The following is a 25,576-nucleotide window of genomic DNA, read 5'->3' on the forward strand; positions in this document are numbered from 1 at the left end:
GGGCCCACACAGCTTGGCTCCTGAACCACACAAGAGTCTGCACAAGGCTGAACTTCTGAACTTCGGGGGAAATGCCAGATTCAAGGGGGAATATGGGGTACATGGGTTGGGAAGGCTGTGTCTTCCGAGTACATTGGCCAACGGGGAAGGGAAGAGGGCAAAGTGTGGCCGGGAGTTAAGGATAAAAGGATGTTGCACTCTCTGAAGCCTTGAGAGAGAAAAATCTGTGGGTGTGTGCCCTGTAAAGATGCCACCTCCTAGAACAGTGGCTGCCTTTGGTGCACAAAATGTTTCCTCTCAACTGACATCAGGAGACTGGGATGGTGAGTTTTGTTTCCCATGGAAAAGAGCCAACGTTGATATCCAGGGGCCTCTAACTGGAACTGGGCTTCCACCTGCTAAAATTTCATAGGGTGCAGGATTTCTCCCAGACCAAAGCTGCCACCACCGAGAAGCCTGCGTGCCTTTGCTGTGCCAAATGCCTCCTCCTAACTGACATCTGGAAACAGGTATGCTGATTTTGTTTCCTGTGGATAAGATTAACTGTTCATGTGCAGAGAACACAGGCCAGCCCTGCGCTCCCCAGGCAGGGAAAGCCCCGGGATGCCCCAGAGGATGGAGCACGGCCGCTGCGGGGTGTCTGCCCGGCCCCTCTGCTATCCTGTCCCTGGCCACGTCCACAGTGGGTGCCATGGGGCCAAGCTGGCAGCAGCCATCAGCCTTGTGGCAAGACCTTGAAGTTCACAGTGTTGTGGAACTGAAGCTTCAGCACAGAGACCTTTCCAACCTGATCTGCCCTCGTTCCTCTGAGTCTCTGCACAGAACATGGCACGGAACAGAACAGCAGGCGGGGCCTGTGTGTCCCAGGGCTCTGGATTTGCACCGCTTGACCTCCACAGAGATGCAGGCAAAGTGAAGATGCCAAATTTTATTGATGGAAAGCAAAGTAAACGGATGAGCTAAGGGGAACTAAAGGAATGGGCACAGTCTGAGGAATGGAGGGAGAGAGCAGTCAAAAGGGAGGAATACCGGAGAGAAGAACAGAGGATTGGCAGTGTCTGAAGGCTGGACAGAGAGAGCAGCCAAAAGGGAGGAATATTAGAGGGAAGAAGAGAGTATGGGCAGTGTCTGAAGACTGGAAGGAGAGAACAGTGAAAAGGGAGGAATACCAGAGAGAAGAAGAGAGGATGGGCAGGGTCTGAAGGCTGGACGGGGAGAGCAGTCAGAAGGGAGAAATACCAGAGGGAAGAAGAGAGGATGGGCAGGGTCTGAAGGCTGGACGGAGAGAGCAGCCAAAAGGGAGGAATACCGGAGGGAAGAAGAGAGGATGGGCAGGGTCTGAAGGCTGGAGGGAGGGACCTATCTATGGCAGGGAGACTGCTGAAGCCACGCAAACTTCCCACAGGCTCAGCTGTGGCAATTATCAGTTGTGCCTGGACCTGAAGCTGGTTTCTTCTGGTCTGAAGGTAGCCACAGCTTCCACAGCATCTGGAGGTCTTGAAGGGATGCTGGTTCTTCTGAGGCAGCAGATGAGCATGGTTCTGCAGCTCTTCCGCTGAATATCTCTTGATCTCCTGTGTTTGTCTGGGAAGGGCTGTCATCTCTCCTCAGGGCTTGAAGGGCTGGAAGAGAGAGGAACAGAGCCACAATCAGAGCCTGGATCTGTGGGTATCCAGGGAGATCTTGCTGCCAGGGCCATCCCAGACAGCTCTTGCCATGGCCACAAGAGAGGAGGGGCCAAGGGGATCAGCTGCAAGGTCCTGGCCATGAATCCTCCCGCCCATGTCCCTGAAATCTCTCTGTGCTCCATCCACGCCACCCCCTGTCCACAGAGGGAGCGAAGCCCTCTGCAGCTGGGCCAGGGATTGCAGCTCCCTGCCCAGGGATTGCAGCTCCCCCGGCAGCCCCCGCTAAAAGCCTGCTGCCCTCACTCACCCTCGCTGAGCACCTGCAGCTCTTTCTTCTTCCCCCTCAAGCTGCGCTCGGCGAGCCCTGGGAACAGAGAGTCCATCACGGCTCTGCCCGGCGGCACAGCTCCCTGTCCGTGGCGCTGCCAGCCCTGCGGCCACTGGCCCTCGAGGCCCGGCAGGGCTCAGCCCAGGCCCTTGCCGCACGCTGCCGCCCCAGGGCACAGCTGCGGGAGGGCGGCAGCAGCCCTGAGGGCAGCCAGGGCTCCACAGTGCCAGGCACAGATGGCAGAAGCTGCCAGGGCAGCAGCCGGGGCTGGGGCTGAGCTGCGGCGGGGCGGGGAGGGAGCCCAGGCTCACCCAGGAACCTGATGGCCGCCTCTCGCAGGGGCTCCTGCGGGCTGTCCAGGTACGGCAGGGCCTGGCGCAGGTGCTCAGCCGCTCGGCTCCTGTCCTCTGCCACCTGTGGAGAGCGGTGGGAGTGAAGGCTCGGGTCGGGCTCTGCCCCTTTGCCCAGTGCTGCCCGCAGAGCTCTGAGGCGCGGCCAGCAGCCGCTGGGTCGGGCTCTGCAGGGGCACAGGGCCGGCTGCTGCCCTGCTACCTGCCTGGAGATGAGCCTGTGTGGCCCCTGCGGGCAGCGCTGGGCAGGGCCACAGCTGCAGCCGCACACAGTGAGCGCCGCGCTCAGGGGGTTCTCCCGGCTGAGGCTGGGCCTTCCCGGCCGGCCTTACCAGGTGCTCAGCGAATTGCCACAGCTTCTTTGTCTTCACCAGCTGGACGAGATTCTTCCTCTTCAGGAATTTGGTCGCACAATGCAGCGTTTCCCGAGAGGCCTGGAGAGCAGCAGAGATGTGGAGACGGCACCGCAGCCCAGGGCACAGGAGCCGCGTCCCTGTGCCAAGGCCCACAGGAGGCTGCAGCCCGCCAGGCACCAGAGCAGGAGGCAGCCGAGCCCCCTGCCAGCAATGCACCAGCAGCCCAGGAGTCCTCACCTCAGCCACACACCCATTTTCATCATGGCAGTGGAATAAAAGTGCGGGGAGGCTTTGGCACACAGTTGACTTAAGAGGCTTTTTCCCCTCTTCTACTACCAATTCCATCACCTTGCAGAAGAGGCCAAGGGAGAGTAGCTGCACATGGCTGTTGTCCTGGGGGAAAGGAAAAAGCCTCGGCACCAGCTACTCCAGCCTCCTGAACAATGGCTCAAATAAGCCACAGGGCACAAAGTTTCTGAGCAGCAGCCAGTGCCTGTAGCTGAGAGCGCAGAGCCTTACGTTGTCAAAGAGTGCCAGGAGTGCCTCGGCCATCTTCAGGGCAGTGCTGCTGGTTATCAGGATGTCTTTGTCCTGGAGCACATCTGTGAACACGCGCAGGGTCATGCCAACCACCTCTCCTTCTGTATCACGCAGCAGCTCCAGAAGGCTTTGAGAGAGGCTACACATTTTTCTGGCCTGTGTGGAACACAAGGCTGTGCTGTGAAGCCATGAATGGCTGCACCACCACCACTGCCCTGGTACTACAACCCCACCCAGCTGCCACAGGGCCCAGAGGCCAAAGGCTGGTCCTGAAGAACTCGGGGAGGTGAGGCAGGAGAGCTGGGAGCATCTGCCTCAGCTCCTGAAGCCCAGCCAGCCTGAGGGGCTGCTTTCTCCAGCGCAACTTCAGCTGCTGCCCCCCTCTCACCATCGAGGGACCCTTGCTGAGCACCACAAGGGCTCTGAGTGCCAGGCGACGCCTCTCCCTGCACTTGCTCTCCACATGTCTTGACATGATTTCAAGGATGCTGTCAGCACATTTAGTCAAATCCAAGCATTCCAGGACCTGGAAGGCACAGGGCAGTGACAGGGGACCAGCCAGCAGGAGCCCGGAACCGCTCATGGCTGGGCCCAGACAGCAGCACAGGGCAAGGGCACTGTCCCAGGCAGCTGTGTCTAGGAAAGGGCAGACAGCTGAGAGGCAGCTCAGCGAGGCAGCACTGGCCATCAGGCTCACCTCCACAAGGAATGCCAGGAAAGGCAGATCCCAGCGTAGCTCTTCCCTGTTGAGCTGCCCAAGCAGGCGGCGTGCAATCCCAGAACACAAGGAGAGGGAGACACGGCGCATCTCCCTGGCAGGGGGAAAAGGCACCAAGACACTGAGGTTGGCAGGCAAACCTCTCTCAGGGCTGACTCACAGAGATTCAGTCCCTGGAGGGGATGTGCTCACTCTGGGAGGCTGCCCCTGCTGGGCACCTCCTCTCCCAGCCTTTTCCAGTCTGCTTGGCTGTCCGTTGGTGATAAGGCCCTGTGGTCCATGACCACAGGGACTGTGTAGGGCACCCCGGGAAAAGAGCACAAATGTTGGGGGCAGAGGGGAAATGGGGGGTCTCACCTGGCCAGCAGACCCACGGCATAGTGCTGGGTGTCAGCACAGAGCAGCGTGTCCCAGCCACGCTTGCGCTCCATGGCCATCACCTCAGGCTCATACTGCAGACAGAAGAGCAGAGCCTTCATGGCCTGCACTGCAAACCTGTATGCAGAGCAAAGTCCAGGTCACACTGGCAGCACTGGCACTGGCTGCAAGCGCATGGCAAGGACAGGACAACTGGGACCTGTTGGGCTTGCTGGGAAGACTATGTTGCTCCTGGCATGCTCTCCAGAAGTTCTCGACTTCCTCTGGCATCTGCTGTGTGGTGATGACAACGTGGAAGAGCAGAGCCACAAAGAGGTGGGAGGAATAAAGGATCATTGCCTTGGGGCACTGAGGCACAATTAGCCAGATGACCAGAGTTGCCTGCAAAAGAAGCAGCCTGAGACAGCGCTCAGTGCCGAGGCATCCGTGGGGCAGGGCCCGAGGAGAGAGGCAGGGGGAGCAGCAGGCCTGGTGCCCCCTGAGCCTGTCTCTAGCCCAGGTTTCAGGCCAGTGCCTGAGGCACGGAGAGGATGGAGAGCTGCTGGAGACGTGGCTGGGGAGCAAGCAGAGGCCAGTTCCAGAAACTCACAGCCAGGGCAAAAATGTCTTTGTTGTCCCCATCAGAGGTGCACGTGCTGTGCACAGGCCAATCCTCCATCACACAGAGCAGTATTGGCAACACCTTCTCCACTGCTGGTCCTGACGAGCCTATGGTTGTCCACATCCTTGCAGCAGCTCTGTGGGATGGGAGCTCTGTGTCAGGGGGGGGTCTCAGTCACATACCATAGCCTGTAGAGCCGTGGGGCCCAGGTGACAGAGCCCTGGGGCCCTGAGGGGCAGGGAGGGAAACAGAGCTCAGGAAGCAGAAGGGCCTGAGGGTCCTGGAGCTCTCCGCCTGTCTGGCAGAGCCCATTGGACAGGCTGTACAGGGTGGTGGGCCCTAAAGGCTGGTGAGCCCTGAGCTCTCACGTGGGCCCCGTACCTGTCACACGTTGGGGCACAGTGCAGGAGGGTCAGCACCACGTCAGCAGGGTGTTCTCTAGCCAGCCTCCGAATGTCACTGCGCAGCCTGGCATCCACAGTGACGTGGGACTCGAGACTCTGGTGAATGCTTTTCACCATGGCTGGCACCTGGAGGGGGTGGGGAAGACTTGGAGCGCTGTCCAAGGGAGCAACTCCCCAGTTCCCCCCAAGAAGTGCTTCCCTCCCTGCCACACTGTGCTGGCCTCAAAGACTGAGGGGTCTCAGTGACCGTGACGTGAGTGGGGACCCAATCCTGTGAGGCCTCGAGCCCTGGCCCCAGGCTGCTTACGTGCTGCTGAGGTGAGACACAAGGGTCCTTGAAATAGTCCAGGATGAGTTCCTGGCTCAGAGTGGCAATGGGAGCGATGTCAGTATTTGCGATGCCCCGAGTCTCTCCAGTGTCCGCGTTTGGGATGGCCACGTCCTCAGTCACTGCCATGTCAGCATTTGCCCTGTCATCATTCCTTGCTGTGCCAGATTCGTCTGAGCACTCAGGCGAATCTGGGCTGACATTAGGCTCTGCCTGCAGCTCAGTCAGCCTGGAGTCATGCATGGCTGTGCTCTCTGTTGCTGTGGTGCTGCCCTTTCTACGGCGAATGTGTAGGAACTTTCGCAACATCTGCAGGAGAACAAGGGACAGGGAAGAGAGGCAAGTTCCATGGAGTGCTCCAAGCGCTGTGCTGGGCTGAGCAGTGACGGCAGGCCCAGCCCAGGTGCAGATGGCTGCAGGTACCTTCAGTGTTCTGCGGAAGCTGCCACGGGCGGGTTCCTGCTCTTGAGACCGGTCCGTGGCTGCACCTGGCAAAGAGCAAGCACAGCCAGAGCTGAGGGGCTGCGGGAGAGGCCGGAGAACACAGGCCAGCCCTGCGCTCCCCAGGCAGGGACAGCCCCAGAGGATGGAGCATGGCCGCTGTGGTGTGTCTGCCCGGCCCCTCTTCCATCCTGTCCCTGGCCATGTACACAGTGGGATGGTATGGGATGGGACCAAGCTGGCAGCAGCCATCAGCCCTGTGGCCCAGCTGTGCCACTCACCGTCTTGCATTGGATGAAATAGGTCCAGTTCTTTAGGCTGTTGTGCTGGGGAAACTCCAGGGCTTTTCTTTTTTTTTCCTCTGAACACCTTGAATAGGCCGAGAAATCTGCCCGCCATGGCAGAGTCTGTCCTCGAGGGCACCTAGCAGAGAGATGTCTTAGGAAAGCTGAGAGGCAACAAGTCGTGCAGTTGTGCCTTAAAGACACCCACGACAAAGAAGCCTCAGGAAGGCTGCAGGACAGCAAGTCCTGCACTCTGAGAGCTCCTGCCACAAGGACAGGAGACTCCTCGTAAACGATTCAGGTCACCAAGTCCCACGAGTGCACCTGCAAAAGAAAATCCTCGGGAAGGCCACAGGACACGAAGTCCCACAGTCTTGCCACGAGGTCACCTGCAGGAATAACACCTCGGAAGTGCTCCGGGTCAGGCACTAGCAAGTGTGCTGTGCGGGGGCTCCTCACGGCACTGCTCCGGCGCGTCCTGTCCCAGCGCGGGCTCCGAGCACTGTGGCGTCGACAAGTCGCCGCCGGCTCCTGAGTCACCACACGTCACAAAGGATCCTTGGGCACCGTTGACCATGCTGCGCGTGTCACAAAGGGCCCTTGCACACACGGCCACCTGCTCTGGGGACGCCCTGAGCCCTCCCAATGTGGCCCAGGTTGGAAGGAATCCCTTGGCCCAAATATCTAAGACAGCACAACAGGAACGTTAGGAGTGGTTCAGAGCATAAGCAAACTGAGCTGTCCTGCTCTGCAGGCTCATGACATTTAAGTATCCTCAATCCAGGAAAGCTTTACTTCCCAGTTGCTCAACTCAAGTAGTTCCAAAAAGCTGCAAACTTCCCAAATTCATTGGCATGGCCTGAGAATGTGATGGATTTGGAAGTTTGCTTCCCATCTCAAAGCAGCAACTGTTTGCCTTAACATCATACCTTGGGAGTCACTTTCCAAAACAACACTACACAGAGGCAAAAAAAAGGTCTTTCTTTGGTCTGCAAATGGTTTTCAAGGAAGAGATGATAATATCTTAATTCTGTGAAGGAATAAAAGATCGCAAGGAAGCAAAGTCCACTAAATGTTACTATGTTAGCCCAAACCAATGAGTAGGTTGCAAAATGGCTAATCCTCCTTCTGCTACAGATAGTTAAGTGGCTTATAAAGTACAGCTCTCCCCTCTTCTTCCCTGGGGGAGAATCAGGAGCACTAATAGAAAAAATCACAGCTATTCCTTCTGCCCTTTGTAAGCAAGGCTGTGCCAAACCAGAGATGCTGCATTCAAGCTGACTCAACTACCAGCCTAAACCTCTCATCTACCAGGCAGCTCCTTCTCCACCACGCCCACCAACACCAATCCCCCTAAAACAGCTGCACAGAAGCCCCCAACAGCACAACAGAACCCCCAGCTGTCCCCATTCCTCCACAGTGCTTTCCCAGCCTCCAGCAGACACCCTGGTTCCCTGCAGGTGCTGTGACCTGGCCCTCAGGAGGATCTGCTCCAAGGCCTTACCCGGTGGCAAGCTCAGGCTGCTAGGCTGTCCTGGTTTGGGACAAAATTAGGGGAAAAACTCTCGCAAAGGAGCCCTGTCAGAAACAAACCCCAAGAATTCCTCCCCCTCCCACTACCGGTTCTGGAAGATCTTCCTCCAAGGGAAAAGTGGAAAAAACGTATTTATTTATCAAACACACAAAAAAGAAACACGCCCCAATACCAGGAAAAACAGCCATGGATGGCAAAGAAATTTGTCACCCGTCTGCGTCTCCGAAGTCGAGGAGGGCAGAAACGCGAATGTCTTGCCACGACAGAGTCTGGGACATTCTTGGTGTTTCAGATTGGGTGGAGTCCAAGTCGGGTTCAGGTGGTATTTCCTAGCAAAGAAGAAAAAAAAATGCAAAAAGCAGCAAAAAAGGGGGGGAGGGGGGGGTGCAGCCAAGTGAGCAGCAGCTACCAAGCCAGCAAAAGCAGCGAAAGCAAGTGCGTGAGGGGGAAGGGCCAGTGGGGAGGAGCGCCTCAGCCCCCAGCCAGCGGCAGCAGCAAATGGGGGAGGGCGCTGGCAAGTTACTAGCCAAAAAAAACCTTACAAGAATGGACAGCACACAATTTGGGGATACAAAGTGTTGCAACGTCAACCCAGGACACACCTCAACAGCACACAGCCAGCAGCATCAGATGAATCAAGATGCCATTATCCCCACCCATAAAATTTTGGCTAAAAAGTCAAAGGGTGCTCAGTAAAACCCACTCACCCTTCAACAGCCCCAGTTTGCCTGTGGGCAAGTCTGACAGACAATAGAAATTGACTGTAGGCTATTGTGCCTTGAATGAAGTGACTCCACTGTGGGAGCTAAGACAGAGTACTGTGGATTTAATCAGCATAAGCAGCTTGATAACCAAGATGCCTTGGCAAGAGCAAACAGAGCTTTGGAGACTCCATGAGGATTGGATCAAGACTGGCGACAGGAAAGAAGAATGAATCAAACAGAAATGTTGCAAAATGTGCAAGCTTGTCAGTGTGATGTTTACCCAATAAATGTAAAAAATTACCAGCTTTCCTAAAAATGGTATATAAGCACATGTAGCTGAGAGTGAATTTGGATTCTGATCAGCAGTCAGTAGACCCCCTCCCTCTCCCAGTCGTTGATTCTCCAGTGCTGAGCGCTGCCGTGCCAGACACGCTGGATCTCCAGGAGGAGCTGGAGCCCAAGGCAGCAAAGTGGCTCCATTGACATTGCCAATGCATTTTTCTCCATTCCTTTGGCAGCAGAGTGCAGGCCTCAGTTTGCTTTCACCTGGAGGGACGTGCAGCACACCTGGAACCGACTGCCCCAGGGGTGGAAACACAGCCCCACCATCTGCCACGGGCTGATCCAGGCTGCACTGGAAAAGGGTAAATCTCCAAAACACCTGCAATACATCAATAACATCATTGTGTGGAGGAACAGGGCAATAAAAGTATTTGAGAAAGGAGAGAGGATCATCCAGATTCTGCTGGAAGGAGGTTTCACCATCGAGAAGACCAAAGTCAAGGGACCTGCCTGAGAGATGCAGTTCCTGGGAGTAGAGAGGCAAGATGGACAGAGCCAGATCCCCACTGAAATGATCAATGAGATCATCACAGTGTCTCCACCAACCAGCAAGAAGGAAACAGAAAATTTCATAAGGGCCATAGGTTTTTAAAGAATGCATTCCTGAGTGCAGCCACATTGTAAGCCCTCTCTACCTGCTCAACCTAAGAAGAAAATTCCATCTGTGGCCCTGAACAGCAACAAGCCTTTACCCAGACCAAGCAGAAAATCGCTCAAGCAGTGCCCTTGGCCCAGTCAGGACAGGAGCAGAGGTGAGGAATGTGCTTTGCTCTGCAGCCAAAAACAATAGCTTGTCCTGGAGCCTTTAGCAGAAGGAGCCTGGGGAGACTCGAGGCTGAGCACCAGAATTCTAGAGTCAAAGTCACACAAAGTCTGAAGCAAACCACACTCACAAAAAAAAACAAAAAAACAAAAAACAAAAAAAGTTATCCGCATACAAAAAGAAAGTTCAAGCCACCTCAAAAGAAATTATCACAAAAGCACAACTCCTCCTGGCACCCTGACTCCCGATGCTGGGGTGGATGTTTAAAGAAAAGGCTCCTCTACCCACCACGCCACCCACACCACATGGAGCCCATGGATTGCTCTCATCACACAGCATGGCCGGATTAGAAACACAAATCACCCTGAAATTTTAAAAACATTTAACACCGGACACAAGATAAAAACATTAGTCTCACTAACAAAAAGCAGAAGAAGCAAGTAACCCAGGCTAAAAAGCTCCACCATACAACCAACTACCAGCACAAGAAACACGCTGTGCTCTTGTCACTGACAGTTTCTGTCTCATGGTTGAGATGAACCAGAAGTGGAAAGTGGCCGCAGGGAGCCCCACACGACGAGTCACACAAGGTACTGAAGGAGAAGGTGAATCAAGTGCACTTGCTGAACTCAAAGCCATTCAGCTGGCCCTGGACACTGCTGAAACAGAGAACTGGCCAAAGTTTTACCTTTATACTGAATCATAAATAGTAACCAATGCTCTGTGGAGTTAGCTAGAAAGGTAAAAAAAAGGCCAGCTAGCAAAAAAAAGGAAAACCAATTCAGGCTGCTGATGAGTGCAAAAACATTGCCACTCAGACAAACTATCTGTAAAAGTCCATCATGTAGATGGCCACGTCCCCAAAAGTCAGGCTAATAAAGAACACTAAAACAAGGAGCAAGTAGATCAAGCTGCCAAAATAGAGATGTCACAAATACATTTAAATTAGCAACATAAGGGAGAGTTGTTCCTAACTCAATAGGCCCACACTGCCTCAAGCCATAAAGGCAAAAATGCCACCTATAAGTAGGCACAAAACTGAAAAGCAGATTTAACTATAAATTGCATTTCTCAAGTTATCCATAACTGTAAGACATGCTAAAATCAAGCAAGCCAAGAAGATAAAGCCTCTCTAATATGGGGGGCAGTATTCCAAATATAAGTATAAAGAAGCCCAGCAAATGAACTACATCACACTGCCTCAAACCCCCCAAGGCAAGTGCTACGTGAGCACAATAGTAGAAGTCACTGGATCATTAGAAACCCACCCTGTACCTCACACTACTACTCAAAACACCATCTGAAGCCCAAAAAAGCAAGTCCTATAAAGACACAGCACCCCTGAGAGAATCGTCAGACAACAGGACCCATTTCAAGAACAGCCTTAGAAACACCTCAGCCAAAAACCAGGATATTGAATAAATAGATCATATCCCTTATCACACACCAGCTGCCAGCAAAGTTGAACTGTACAACAGACTACTTAAAATTACCCTAAAGGCACTTGGCAGGGAAACATCCAAAAATTGAGAAATGAACTTAACAAAAGCCACCTAAATAGTCAACACCTGAGAGTCCATCACTCAAGCAAGTCCTGCCCAGTCTGAAGCCTTGCACACAGTGGATGGGGATAAAGTCCCTGTAGTACACATAAAAGGTATTTTAAGACTGTTTAGATTAGGCCCACCTCAAGCAAAGGCAAACCAATCCGTACAATTGTTTTTGCTCAAAAACCTAGTTACACTTAGTAGGTAATGCAGAAAGATAAAGAAACCCATTGAGTACCACAGAAAAACCTAATCTTAAGTGAGAACTGTGTGTAAAGTTTCATTGTGGATAAAAATATATAGCAGAGTTGAAAGAAGGTATTAATTAAGGTAGGATGCAGATGGTAATAGAATAAGGAGTAGATAATGTCTTAAGTTGCAATGCAAGATGCAAGCAGAAGTATACATTCTATCAGCATCTGCTGAAACCAGGTGGAGCAGGGCTCCTTATCTCTGCCATGACCCATCCCTCACAACTCCTCCCCACAAGGAGTTATACCTTATGGGAGATGCCCCAACCAAGGAGAAAAGCCAAGTATTTCCTACCTAAATAAAATCTGAAATTTGAAACATCAGAGCAACCTTTCCCACTAAATTCCCAGAAGAAGACCAGGCCTATCTTCATCACCACTAGATGTTAAAAAAGTAACTACACCCTTCTCCAAAATAATTGCTTCAACAAAACCACATCTGTCACTCCAAGAAAACTATAGGTACCATTATTCAGACTGTAACCAACACCCTGAGCAACAGGGTTACAGGCTGCATTCAGACCTAGCCAGTGGTTTGGTCTTTATATTACTATACTTTTATTTTCATCTTCCCAGTGAATAACTGCTATTCTAAATCCCATATCTTTGCAGGCAGCTCCTCAATTTCCAAGTCATATTAATTAGAGGGAGGGAGTTTACATTTTCCGTTTCAAGAGAAGCTCCAGAGCTCCTCAGCAGACACCTGTCTGTCAAACCAAGACAGTGCCCTGCTGCAGCTCCATCCCCATGGCAGGATCCGCGCTGGATGATCCCCAGGGACCCCCGGTGGGCAGAGCCCCCCTGAGCCCTGGTGCTGCTGATCCGTGTTGGGAAGACACCTGGCTGGGGGCTGCACATCCTCCCCGTGGCCTGGATTTTTTTTTTCATTTCTCTTTGTCCTTCCCAAACACCCAAAACCAGGGTAAAAATAGAGATGTTAAATAACGACCTGCTTGGGGACACGGGGGGATCTTCCAGGGATGCGGGGGACGCTCGGTTCCAGGGATTTGAGGGGTCCTGGGAGGGACCTGGGGGTTTCTCAGGGCGTTGGGCACCCCAGTTCCAGCGGCTCTGGCTGCGCTGGGAGAGGAGGAGGAGCGGGAGGAAGAGGAGGAGCGGGAAGAGACGGAAGAGAAGCAGCGGGAGGAAGAGGAGGGACACAAGAGGAGCGGCAGGAAGAGGAGGAGCGATTTTGGAACCACGCGCCTCTCCCGCACGCCCGCACAGACCGCAGCGTCCCCCGGGAGCGGCAGAATCGCCCCCCCAAGAACCCGCAGGTGAGTAGGGAGGGGGAGCTCGCCCCAAATCCATCATGGGGGCTCCGGGAGGGTTTTACTTTGCGGTTCAGGGGATTTTGTGTCTTGCAGGAGCCCAAACCGAGCCGGAAATGGGCGCTCTGCGGGATCTTGGCGGGTCCATGTGGGATCGCCGGTATCGGGGGGGGGAGAGGGCAATAGGCATCTGGGGATCCCCGGCAGAGCACGGGAGGAAGGCGGGAGCCCCGGACGGGGGAAGAGTCCAGAGGGGCGATCCCGGAGCCGGGGGGACCCCCGGCAGCCTGGAGGGGTGCGGGAGGTTGGTGCTGAGCGGGCTCCGGGCCCCCGAGGCTGAAAGGGGCGCTGACCTGCTCCAGCTGCCCTTGGGCAGCGCCACCATCAACCCAACGCGCTCAGCCCTTGTTTACCCCCCAACCAGGATTTCCCAAACCTTGGCCGCATTGACAGGAGGAGGAGGCATGTGAGGACGAGGTCGATGGTCGGGAGCCGCAGGCAGGTGAGGAGGGAATCAGTGCCCCTTTCCCCCTGTGTCCTGCTCATCTCCCAGCCAGCACCTGGCCCGGCTGCAGCACAGCCCTGGGGGGATCTCCTTGCCCTTGCCTCTGGCACGGAGGCAAATCCCATCCTGTCCTTGTCCTTCCTCCCCAGACAAGGAGCTGAGCAGGGACAGCAGGGAGGACAAATCCCCGTGACACAGCCTCGGGCAAGAGGCCGTTTGCAGCGGCTCCACAGCGCAGGAATGCAACGGGGAGGAAAAGCCCCACAGATCCCGCAGCAGGAGGGGCTGCAAACGCACAGCCCGGGGATCCCAGCAGGAAAGAGCCAGCCCGGGCCGGGGAGGCGGCCGGAGCTCGGAGCTGGGGCTGCGTGAGCAGCTTCACCATGGGGAGAAGCCCCACAAGTGCTCGGAATGTGGGAAGCGGTTCAGTGTGAAAAGCAACCTCATCCAACACCGGAAAATCCACACAGGGGAACGGCCCTACGGGTGTGGGGTGTGTGGGAAAAGATTCAGCCGCGGCTCACACCTGACTGTGCACAAGAGGATCCACACTGGGGAGAGGCCTCACAAGTGTGGGAGTGTGAGAAGAGATTCAGCCACATATCAAACCTGATTGTGCACCAGAGGAGCCACACTGGGGAGAGGCCATATGACTGTGATAAATGCAGGAAGAGGTTTCAAACAAGAGTCCATCTCCTCCAGCACTATCGCATTCATACAGGGGAGAGGTCCTTCTGCTGCCCCGACTGTGGAAAAAGCTTCAGTCAAAACTCCAGCCTCATCAGCCACCGACTCATCCACACTGGGGAGAGACCCTACGAATGTGATAAATGCAGGAAGAGGTTTGAGAGCAGGTCCAGCCTTCTGCAGCACTATCACACTCACTGGGATGAGAGGCCCTTCTGCTGCCACGACTGCGGGAAGGGATTCAAGACAAACTCCAACCTCATCAGGCACCGGCTCATCCACACTGGGGAGAGACCCTACGAGTGTACTGAGTGTGGGAAGAGCTTCTCACAGAGCTCTCACTTGACCAGACACCAATGGAGTCTCCACTGAGAGAAGCCCTGTGAGTGCCCCGAGTGCAGGAAAAGCTTCGTGCTGGCTCCCTGTGACCTGGATTTTCTTTGCATTTCTCTTTGTCCTTCCCAGACACCCAGTACCGGGGTAAAAATGAAGACATTGAACTAAGACATGCCTGCAGACACAGGGGGATCTTCCAGAGGATGTGGGGGACCCTCTGTTCCAGGGACTTCAGGTTTCCTTGGGGTTGCTCAGGGCTTTGGGCACCCCAGGCCCAGCGGCTCTGGCTGCACTGGGAGATGCTGACGGAGGTTCTGGGGCAGCTGATCAAGGACCCCCTGCCCTGACACCCTCCCCGTTTCCCCCTGACCCAGCTCCCGCTGTCCCCTGTCCAGGATCCTCCTCTCCCCACTGTCACTGCCCTTGCCCTCAGCCAACTCTTGTCTCACCCCACTCCTGCCCCTGTCCCAGTTCAGATCCCATTCCAGGTATCATTCCCTGTCCTGTATTCTCTGCCTGGTTACCGTTCACATATTCCCAGTCCCATATTCCCTGTCCTGTTCCCCTTCTTGTATTCCTGATCCCAGTCCCATTCTCATATTTCCATTTCTATGTTTCCAATCCCCTTCCCATATTCCCATTCCCAAGCCTTCTGCCCTATCTCCATGTCTGTTCTGTGTCCCATAATCTAAATCCCCATCCCATATTTTCTGTTCAATTTCTATTTCCATATTTCCTCTTCTGTTCCCATATTACCATTCCTGTTACCATTTTCATTCGCATTCCAATATCCATTTCCCAGTCCCCACTCTCTGTCCCTGTCCTCATTCCTGGTTGTTGGAGAGTGGAACAGAGAAGCCTCTCTGACTCCCTCCGAGAAAGAACAGTATGCAAGAATTAAATTTAAAATATTTTGAGAAGTTAAAGTACAAGAAACCACACAGACATTAAATAGAGGTCTAAGTTTTAGTTTCAGGAATTGGAAATACTAAGTAGCATAGATATGAAGTAGAAGTTTAAATCTTAGTGTGAAGCACGTAGAAATATGTTTTAAATGCCATGAAAAGTAAAAGCTGTGGAATCTCCTATAAAATAGTGGCTGATTCAGACATTAAAAACTTAGTCCCAGACAAAATAAAATTACAATATTAATATTTTATATATTCTTCACATAGAACAGATAGGCCATATGCACAAGTTATATGTAGACTTTAGTATTAAGGAATTCTAAAAGGTTTAGGAGAAATTTGTCAGGTTCATGATTTTGGCTCATTGGGTAATTTGTCCAAAAACATCCCTGTATTGTATCCAGAGCTCTCTCTCACTCCTCTCTTGTCCCTCTCTCTTTCCCCCACCATCATCATCACCACTACCAGCACGTGAGAGAAGAAGAAGAGGAAGATGAAGAAGAAAAGAACAGAAGAAGAAAGGCCAGGGAGCATCTGCCTCTGGAGACTCTGCACCAGCCGCAGCTTCCACCTCTTGCAGCAGAGAGCTGCTCCTGCTTCCATCGGGACTTTATGGCAGAGAGATTGAACAGGGACTGGAGAGCCTTGGGCTCTTTGCCTTTGGAGCCTGACGTGCCTTGACAAGAAACAACTTTACAGCAGCCAGCAGCTGCTCTGCTCTGGGAAGATCTAAAGCCACAACCAATCCCCACAGCCGGTGCCAGTCCCGGTTGTGGACACTGCTGGAGGCCTAGGCACATTTTAGCTAGGCATTTTTTTCAAGTTCTAAGTATTTTTTTCAGGCCATGAAACTTTCTCAGCCTCTAGCCAGGATTTTTCCCAGGCTAGAGATTTCTTCTTTATTGTAAACACAAGAGAAAGAATCATAACAGATGATGCTGTTCCTATTTTAGGACAGCGAGATTGGAAAAAGAGAAAGAAAAGATCTAACCAATCCAGTTATTGTGAATCACCTTTGCCTCATTTCAGGCTTCAGATGAGACATGCCTGGGTCTTTGCTACTGACCATCAAGGTGTCTGCCCTGACCTGCACCAGGGGCAGAGTGTGATCACAGCTCAGCTTTCACATGCTGACCAGCTCACCAAACACCAACCAGAGAAAACACTGACCAGATGATCCCTCTTCAAGCAGAGAATGGACATTCATCTGTTCATGTTGGAACTGTTGATATAGTTTTCATTGTTGTATTAGAATAATTACTTAGTGGTGGATTTTTTCACTGTTTGATAAGTTTGGTGAATGGTGATGGGTTTTGTTATTGTAATTAGAATTAAGTTTTATAATTGAGTTTGTTAAAAGCACCAGTTGTGAAGATTTCCCTAGGCACTTCAGGTATCCACAAATCTCCTGAGGAGTGGTGTTTGTTCTCCTTTGACAAAGGGCCCTGTGGAGGATTACAAACACTTCTCTTTCTTTTCCTTTTTAAAAACTGAAAGGGGGAATTGTGGACACTGCTGTAGACCTAGGCACATTTTAGCTAGGCCTTTTTCTCAAGTTCTAAGTATTTTTCTCAGGCCATGAAACTTTCTCAGCCTCTAGCCAGGACTTTTCCCAGGCCAGAGACTCCTTCTTTACTGTAAACACAAAAGAAAGAATCATAACAGGGATAAACACCTGCAAGGTCCATGAGAAATTCAGGGAGCAGAGGTGTCTCCTTCTGTGACCAATGATCTGTTTGTATTTTGTTTTCCATGAACTGTCTTATTTAAGGCAATGGTTTCTTTCAATAAATTGCTCTTTCTTGCTCTTTTCTGCACCAAGCAAGAGAGTGTCTTGTTGCTGTTTTTTTGCTGCTCCATAACCCTTCCACAGCAACAGAGCCAGACACAGCATCAGCAAATCACCACTGCTGTGTTTTGGCAGGACTTTGGTTCTGCACGTTCAAAGCAACAGCAGCTTGTGGCATTTTTGTCACTGAAGCTCAGCACTGACTGAAGTGGCATTTTTAATGCACTCCCTAACTGCAAAACACCTTCAGACACACTTTAATGACAGACAGGCTGTGGGACCGGGGGGTTTCTGGACGGTCGCGGGACAGACTCAGGAGCTTATTATTTGCTGTTCTTCAGGGTTGTATTTTATTATAGGGCGTGGGTATAAGAGAGAGCTTAGAGAAAAGTTAGAGATTAGAGGTAATAAGAGTGGAGAGGAGAAGCGGGGAGGGAAGAGAGGAGAAGCAGGAACAGGAGAGGAGAGAAGAGAGAAGTAGAAACAGAAGATAAGAGAAATAGGGAGAAGAGAGAAGTAGAAGGATTTTCCATTTGCAGTACAATAAGTATTATTCCATAAGGAATATTCTAAATTCCAATAACCACTCTATTACAATATACTAATTTCCTAATATTTGCATGCAACCTATAGGAACAACTAAATTATCATGTTTTATGGCTTTACCCTTATCTTGAGATCTTTCCTGCCAGGCTTGGGACAGGATATCTGCTAGCTTCTTTGGCATGTATGGTATTTGGTTTTATCTAAACAAAGGAAGAGGTCTCAAACCTTAACATAACTATTCTCAGCATCTATGTCAAATACTGCTAACATCTCTATTTCATCTATTGTTTCAGAACTGCTTGCTAGGCATTCATAAGTCTTTGCTATTCCCTCACCAACAAGGGACAGCCCAAGAAACCGGGAATGGTACCCCAAAACATCTGGGAATGGTACCCCAAAACACCTGGGAATGGTACCTCAAAAATTCAGAAATGCTCCCCAAAATTCAGAAACTTTCCCTCTGAAACCCCAGGAATGTTCCCCAAAAACCCAGGAATGGTCCCCAAAAAATCCAGGAATGGTCTCCAAAAATCCGGGAATGGTCCCACAAAAATTCCGTAATGTTCCCTCAATAATTCAGAAATATTCCTCAAAAATTCACAAACATTTCTCCCAAAAACCCAGGAATCTTCCACCAAAAAACCTGGGAATGGTCCCCCAAAAAACTTGGAAATGGTAGCTCAAAAATTCGGGCATGGTACAGTTATAAATGTGATTCGTGCTAATTAAATTGCAACTATATTAGCAAAATTGTTGCGTTATAATCAATAGAAAAATTGTATTTAATTGTTATAAAGCAAAAAGGATAAAGGAAATGGTTAAACAAAGCAGATGGAATCATCCTCCAGTTGTTTGGTGGGAGTGAGGATAGTAAGGATATAGGTCTAAAAACAGCACCTAGAAATAAAACTTTTGACCTTGAATTGAGCCAAATTTGGATCATTCCAGGCACTGGACACTGGACTCAGGCCTGTTGTGGGAACATCTATTTAATGATATAACCCTGAGCTCAGTGCGCCTGCGCTCCCTGCGAGGTCACACAGCGAACACTGAGGAAGACCCAGAGCCTTCATCGGAAACAAGACTCACCTTCAAGGAGTCCATGAGGAGCCTGTGTTGGGGATGGACCTCAGTGGGACCCATTAATGCTTTGAGACACTTTGGGTTTTTCTTCTGACTGGGGCTCCTGGAAAGGTTTGTGCAATCTCTTCTCAGGCCCTGAGGTTCAAGGGCTCAGCACCAAATGCACCACGGGGCTCACTGGGATCAAGTCAGTCCTGACAAACCATGGCTCTGCCTTTCTTTCCCTCTGGTCCAGTGCAGTTGTTTAGGAAAGCTTTTTTGTAGAGTTGTGGTGAAATATTTCAAAGAGCTTCTTAGAAATAAGTGTTCCTATTTTAAAGAGTGTCTTTTATTACTGTTTCTCTTCAGAGCAGAGTTGATTGCAGTGTTCTGTGATTGGTATTGATCCAGGGTCTCTCTTCAGGAGATCTGGCCTGCTCAGAGAAGCTCTACCTTGAGGTCTGATCCAGTGTGGACAACCTTGCTCCACATTGCCCAACCCCATCCTGTCTGTCCTCAATCACCTGGGATCTGCTTTGCTTGGAGATCTGGCAGCATTCAGGGAAACAGGGGTTTTCTTCCTTTTCTCTTTTTGAAGCAATCTAAAACTCCTGAGTTTCCCCATTACAAACAGACACCCTTCTTAAGTGTGTGCCAAGGAGGTTTCTCTTTCCAAGGCAGAGCCATGCAAGATCTGTTTTAGGCCTTTGGACTCCTTGGTTCCACAAGGCCCTGTTGTGTCACCATGGACTCTGGGTTCTGTGAGGCTCTGCAGTGTCACAATGGATGTTTGGTTCCATTGAGCCCCACAGTATCACAGTGCTCTTCTTTTTCCTGTGGCAAGCAGCAGCAAACCCCACTGGCAGAGCCACATGCCTGGGAAGAAGGAGGATGGGGGACATTTGGAGTGATGGTTTTTGTCTTCCTACGTCACAGTGCTGTGGGGTGGGGCCCTGCTGTCCTGGAGATGGCTGAACAGCGGCCTGCCCATGGAAGGGGGAAGAGACAACAACCTCTGTGCATGGAACTACAACAGCAGAGAGGTCAGGCCAAAGGCTGGCTTTAAAAGTCTGTTAGCAGCAGAGGAAACATCAATGTGAGAGGAAAGATGTGTGCTAATGTCTTTACAAATCACTTCATGGGTGAAGGGATGGCTGTTAGGGTCTTTGAAATGGGTTGTAAAGTTTCTACTGGCTTTGGGCAGCAGGTTTGTTACTGGGCCCACACAGCTTGGCTCCTGAACCAGACAAGAGTCTGCACAAGGCTGAACTTCTGAACTTTGGGGGAAAATGGCAGATTCAAGGGGGAATATGGGGTACACGGGTTGGGAAGGCTGTATCTTCCGAGTACCTTGGCCAACGGGGAAGGGAAGAGGGCAAAGTGTGGCCGGGAGTTAAGGATAAAAGGAGGTTGCACTCTCTGAAGCCTGGAGAGAGAAAAATCTGTGGGTGTGTGCCCTGTAAAGATGCCACCTCCTAGGACAGTGGCTGCCTTTGGTGCACCAAATGTTTCCTCTCAACTGACATCAGGAAACTGGGATGGTGAGTTTTGTTTCCCATGGAAAAGAGCCAACGTTGATATCCAGGGGCCTCTAACTGGGACTGGGCTTCCACCTGCTAAAATTTCATAGGGTGCAGTATTTCTCCCAGACCAAAGCTGCCACCACCGAGAAGCCTGGGTGCTGTTGGAGTGCCAAATGCCTCCTCATAACTGATGTCTGGAAACGGGGATGTTGAGGTTTTTCTCCTGTGGAAAAAGGCACCGTTCTTCTTTATGGTCCTTTGGGAGTGGGAATGGGTTTGTTTATGCTAAAATTCCCTACGTAACCAGATTTCTCCCAGGCCAAAGCTGCCAACTCCTAGGACCATGGCTGCATTTGGTGTGCCAAAAGCCTCCTCTGAACTGACATTAGGAAACTGGGATGGTTAGATTTGTTTCCCATGGAAAAGAGCCCAGGATTTCTCCAAGACCAAAGTTGCCATATCCTCGGACCATGGCTGCCATTGGACTGTCAAATGCCTTCTCCTACGTGATATCTGGAAACTGGGATCGTGAGATGAATGTCCTGTGGAAAATAGCCACCATTCCTATTCAGGGGCCTTAGCCAGGAGTGGGTTTCTGCCAGCTAAAATTCTATATGGCACAAGATTTCTGCCGGACCAAAGCTGCCACCACCGAGAAGCCCAGCTGCCTTTGTTGTGCCAAACGCCTCCTCCTAACTGACATCTGGAAACGGGGATGCTGATTTTGTTTCCTGTGGATAAGATCAACCGTTCATGTGCAGAGAACACAGGCCAGCCCTGCGCTCCCCAGGCAGGGAAAGCCCCAGGATGCCCCAGAGGATGGAGCACGGCCGCTGCGGGGTGTCTGCCCAGCCCCTCTGCCCTCCTGTCCCTGGCCACGTCCACAGTGGGTGCCATGGGGCCAAGCTGGTAGCAGACATTATTTTTGTTCTTTATTAGCACATTGTTTTTTCCATAAATAAAGTTAATGATTCGCTTGATAAAATAAGATAGAATATGATATGATATGATATGATATGATATGATATGATATGATATGATATGATATGGAATATCATAAATGTAAAGATAGCAGAAGGATAAGATAAGAAAAGAATACGATAATATAAGGCTAGGATAAGACTAGATAAGACACGATAAGATAAGATAAGACAAGGATAAGATAACAAAGACGATTTGGCTGGTACCAATAAAGAAGGGGAATTGTAGTAATGCTGAACAAGGTTGAGATGCTGGTGGACATGTCTGTACAAATCTGGGCCTTGTGTGGTGTGCACCAGCCAAAAACCATATTTAGTTGCTATGTTTTGCTGTTCAGTTCTTTCTGCATATTTTGCTGTTTGTTCACACGCTTCTTTCACATGCCAGCTGTTTTTGTGCATTTCTTAGTTTAGACCAGTGTTTATAACAGGTGCACAGCATGAGAAAGTTTTAGGAGTTTTTTGATAACTTGTTTGAAACCCCCCAAGGCCGCTGGAACATAAACTATGCTAAATGGAGAGAGAACACCAAGATTAGGAAGTTCAAGATAACAGGAGGCGGTGAAACTGCATGTGACCACCAATTACTGACTCTGGGGGGTTTGAATGGGTGGATCAACACCCTAAAATTACCAATTGTAGAGTGTGTCCCCATATGGGTGATGGTTTTTGAAATTGATAATTAGGGTGAATTATAAACAATAAATCGGCTTCTGCAAAATCATACTGATCTGCTGTCCAGAAGTCCAGTTTGTTCCTGCAGGGGCTGTGCCCTATAGGGCAGGACCTCATCCCCTATGGGGCACAGACCCATCCACTATAGGGCAGGACCTCATTCCCTATAGGGAAGAACCCCATCCCATATAGGGCACAGCCTCATGTGTTAGGAAGGATGAGGAGTTGACAGGAAGGTCTCACACATGTGTGTGTATAACAGAAAGATTTTTGAATGCAGAATTGGAAGAAGGAAGAGAGATGAGAGCAAGTTTTGATGTAGAAGAAAAGAATGGCTGAGCCAGTCTTAGTGGGTAACTGAGAAGGCAAAGGGCAGTGAGCTGGAAGGGGCTTTTATGACTCTGAGCAAAGGATAAATCCACCTCAAACAAAAGATGTTTTTACCAAGGAAAAGAATTTTCACAGGCAAACAAAAATACCATGTTGCAAGTAGAGAAAAGATCTCAGGATTTTCCACTGCAAGAAAACTGTAAAACAACTTCTAGCTTAAACTGAAACACACTAACCTTTTGTGATTGGAAAATAGTAACAAGAATATTGTAATGTCAGTAGGTATGATAGGCTACAGGTGATAGTGAAGGCATTGATTGGTTGTCATGTTTTAGGATGCTCTGTAATGAAAATTATTTAATGCATTGTAACCAGAACTAGAGGAAGCTTTCAGAGGAACCCACAGATGTGGCTGTCAGGCTGTGGGCTGGGCTCTTGTCACCCATGGCCCATGAATTGCTGCATCACATGGATACAATAAACAGCATTTTAAATGATAAATAAATTACTGCATCATTTGGATATAATAAGCAGCATTTTAAAGAGCCCACCTGGAGTTCTGCATCCCTCATTTCAGGCTCTTACAATCAGAGAGTCTTACATGCAGCAGCTTGATGGAGTGTTTTGTTAAATGAATTTCTTTTCATTTATTGCCAATTCATGCCAATTTTATTTCTTTTGGATAATGCAATCTCTGATGACTAAAAATAAGCGCTGGTTCTGAAAGCAAACAAAATGAGAACACTGTGTCAAAATGCTAGAGGCTCAGTTCTAAAAACTCAGCAACAAAAAAAATGGCTTGAAGTTGTTAGTATTGACATTTACATTTGTTTACGAGGACAGGAAAATGCCAAAGTATTTTTTTACACTGCTCTATGTAGGGATTTTGCAGGTATTATATCTTTGTAAATGATTTACTGAATCCTACACAGAAATTGCAGGAAACAGAGTTCTATCTGCTCTTAAGATTCAATAGCAGGAATTGATAGGAAGTTGAAAGAAAGCTGTGAGTCAGCTGTGAAAAGTGGTGTGGAAGCAAAGGTCTTTTACATCAGCAATCCCATAACACCAAGGGCTCTGCACTGTTTTAGTTAGACTGTGCAGATGTCAGAATATATGATTCTAATACAATTTAGCATGGCCAAAACTGAGGTGAGTCACACTGACATCCAGTCTGGTTTACTCACACTCCAATTTTAAGTTCTGTCATGGCTGTCAAAAGCTTACCATTGCATTAAAGGATGCAGGTTCTTCTGCTGCATGCATTAAGGAGATGAAGAAAACAGAAAGTTAATTTTGAGCAATTGCTCTGTTGTCACTAAGAACAAAATGGATATAAGTAATAAAAACCTCTTAAATGTATGCTAGAGAAAATTCTTCCTGGTCAGACACACTTAGTGAACATGGCTGTGTCCTGGTCAGTGTAAATACAGCCAATCATCCATTTGGGCATGTCCTTAAAAACTGCACATGGACTGCACAGTCCTGTTAGGATACCTGCATTTGTACTGCAGTGTGAAATACAAGACCGGGTGCTGGGCAGGGGGAAACTTGTTGCTTCCTCTGAGTGCAGTAAGGAGAGTTTAGGGAAACTGCCATCAGCAGAAAGATGAAAGATAATTCTTTAGAATTTGATAATTATCTGTTTATGAAAGATAATTCTTTTGTTTCCTGCATTTACAGTGCCTTTTGATCTTTTGGGAAACAGAAGTTGCCGATCTTACTTTCATCAAGCTTAAGTTTTCAGAGTGGTCCACACAGTTCATGGTATTCACAGCAGTGTCTGGTCAGTCACATGCTGCTGAAGCTCTTCTGAAGATCAGTTTTAATAAATAATTAGTATTTCAAAGACCACTGGTGTGCAATGACTACAGTACAATGACTGGAATGTGAGAGCAGTGAATTAACTTGCAGTGCTGCTGTGTTCTGCACAGCCTGGCAGCTAAAGCAGCAGTCCCTTTATTTGATATGCTCTGCCCTTCTGACCTGTCTCATAGCAGCAAAGCACAGATTTTACTGCTGCCTGTCTGTCATTAAAGTGTGTCTGAAGGTGTTTTGCAGTTAGGGAGTGCATTAAATTGCCACTTGGGTCAGTGCTGAGCTTCAGTGACAAAAATGCCTCCAAGCTGCTGTTGCTTGGAATGTGCAGAACCAAAGTCCTGCCAAAACACAGCAGTGGTGATTTGCTGATGCTGTGTCTGGCTCTGTTGCCGTGGAAGGGTTATGGAGCAGCAAAAAAACAGGAACAAGACACTCTCCTGCTTGGTGCAGAAAAGAGCAAGAAAGAGCAATTTATTGAAAGAAACCATTGCCTTAAATAAGGCACTTCGTGGAAAACAAAATACAAACAGATCATTGGTCAGAGAAGGAGACACCTCTGCTCCCTGACTTTCTCATGGACCTTGCAGGTGTTTATCTCTGTTGTGATTCTTTCTTTTGTGTTTAAAGTAAAGAAGGAGTCTCTGGCCTGGGAAAAGTCCTGGCTAGAGGCTGAGAAAATTTCATGGCCTGAGAAAAATACTTAGAACTTGAGAAAAAGGCCTAGCTAAAATGTGCCTGGGCCTCCAGCAGTGTCCACAACCGGGACTGGGACTGGCTGTGGGGATTGGTTGTGGCTTTAGATCTTCCCAGAGCAGAGCAGCTGCTGGCTGCTGTAAAGTTGTTTCTTGTCAAGGCACGTCAGGCTCCAAAGGCAAAGAGCCCAAGGCTCTCCAGTCCCTGTTCAATCTCTCTGCCATAAAGTCCCGATGGAAGCAGGAGCAGCTCTCTGCTGCAAGAGGTCGAAGCTGCGGCTGGTGCAGAGTCTCCAGAGGCAGATGCTCCCTGGCCTTTCTTCTTCTGTTCTTTTCTTCTTCATCTTCTTCTTCTTTGCCGTGCTGGTAGTGGTGATGATGATGGTGGTGGAGGAGGACAGAGCAAAGAGAGAGGAGTGAGAGAGAGAGCTCTGGCTCCAATACAACAATTTGTTTTGACAAATTACCCAATGAGCCAAAACCGTGAAACTGACAAATTTCTCCTAAACATATTAGAATTCCCTAACACTAAAGTCTACATATAACTTGTGCATATGGCCCATCTGTTCTATGTCAAGAACATACAAAATATTCCTACTGTCATTTTAGTTTGTCTAGAACTAAGTTTTTAATGTCTCAATGTAGATTCCACGGCGTTAACTTTTTATGGTATTTAAAACATATTTCTATGTACTTCACACTAAGATTTAAACTTTTACTTCATATCTATGCTACTTAATATTTTCTATGCTACTTAATATTTCTAATTCCGCATACTACAACTTAGACCTCTATTTAATGTCTGTGTGGTTTCCTGCCTTTTGTCAAAACATTTTTAATTTAATTCTTGTATGCTGTTCTCTCTCGGAGGGAGTCAGAGAGGCTTCTCTGTTCCACTCTCCAATAACCAGGAATGGGGACAGGGACTGTGAGTGAGGACTGGGAAAGGGACAT

At 49.8% G+C, this 25,576-nt stretch overlaps 1 protein-coding gene across 1 annotated transcript; it reads right to left on the bottom strand.

The window, feature by feature from the left end:
* Window positions 1-1,407: 1,407 nt before the first annotated feature.
* Window positions 1,408-6,614, bottom strand: LOC306816020 (maestro heat-like repeat-containing protein family member 7; the record flags this gene model as incomplete). The annotated part of the gene is made up of 15 exons (XM_079332521.1): window positions 6,354-6,614; window positions 6,055-6,119; window positions 5,611-5,940; window positions 5,281-5,429; window positions 4,888-5,035; window positions 4,498-4,679; window positions 4,278-4,415; window positions 3,900-4,014; window positions 3,591-3,728; window positions 3,182-3,358; window positions 2,900-3,055; window positions 2,639-2,740; window positions 2,268-2,370; window positions 1,936-1,992; window positions 1,408-1,622 (listed from the first exon to the last, which is right to left on the bottom strand). The coding sequence occupies exons 1-15, from the start codon at window positions 6,469-6,471 to the stop codon at window positions 1,408-1,410; spliced, it is 2,193 nt and encodes a 730-aa protein (XP_079188647.1). The 5' UTR covers window positions 6,472-6,614.
* Window positions 6,615-25,576: the final 18,962 nt, after the last annotated feature.

This window comes from Erithacus rubecula (genome assembly GCF_903797595.1).
Source record: "Erithacus rubecula genome assembly, contig: scaffold_336_arrow_ctg1, whole genome shotgun sequence".
Lineage (NCBI taxonomy): Eukaryota > Metazoa > Chordata > Aves > Passeriformes > Muscicapidae > Erithacus > Erithacus rubecula.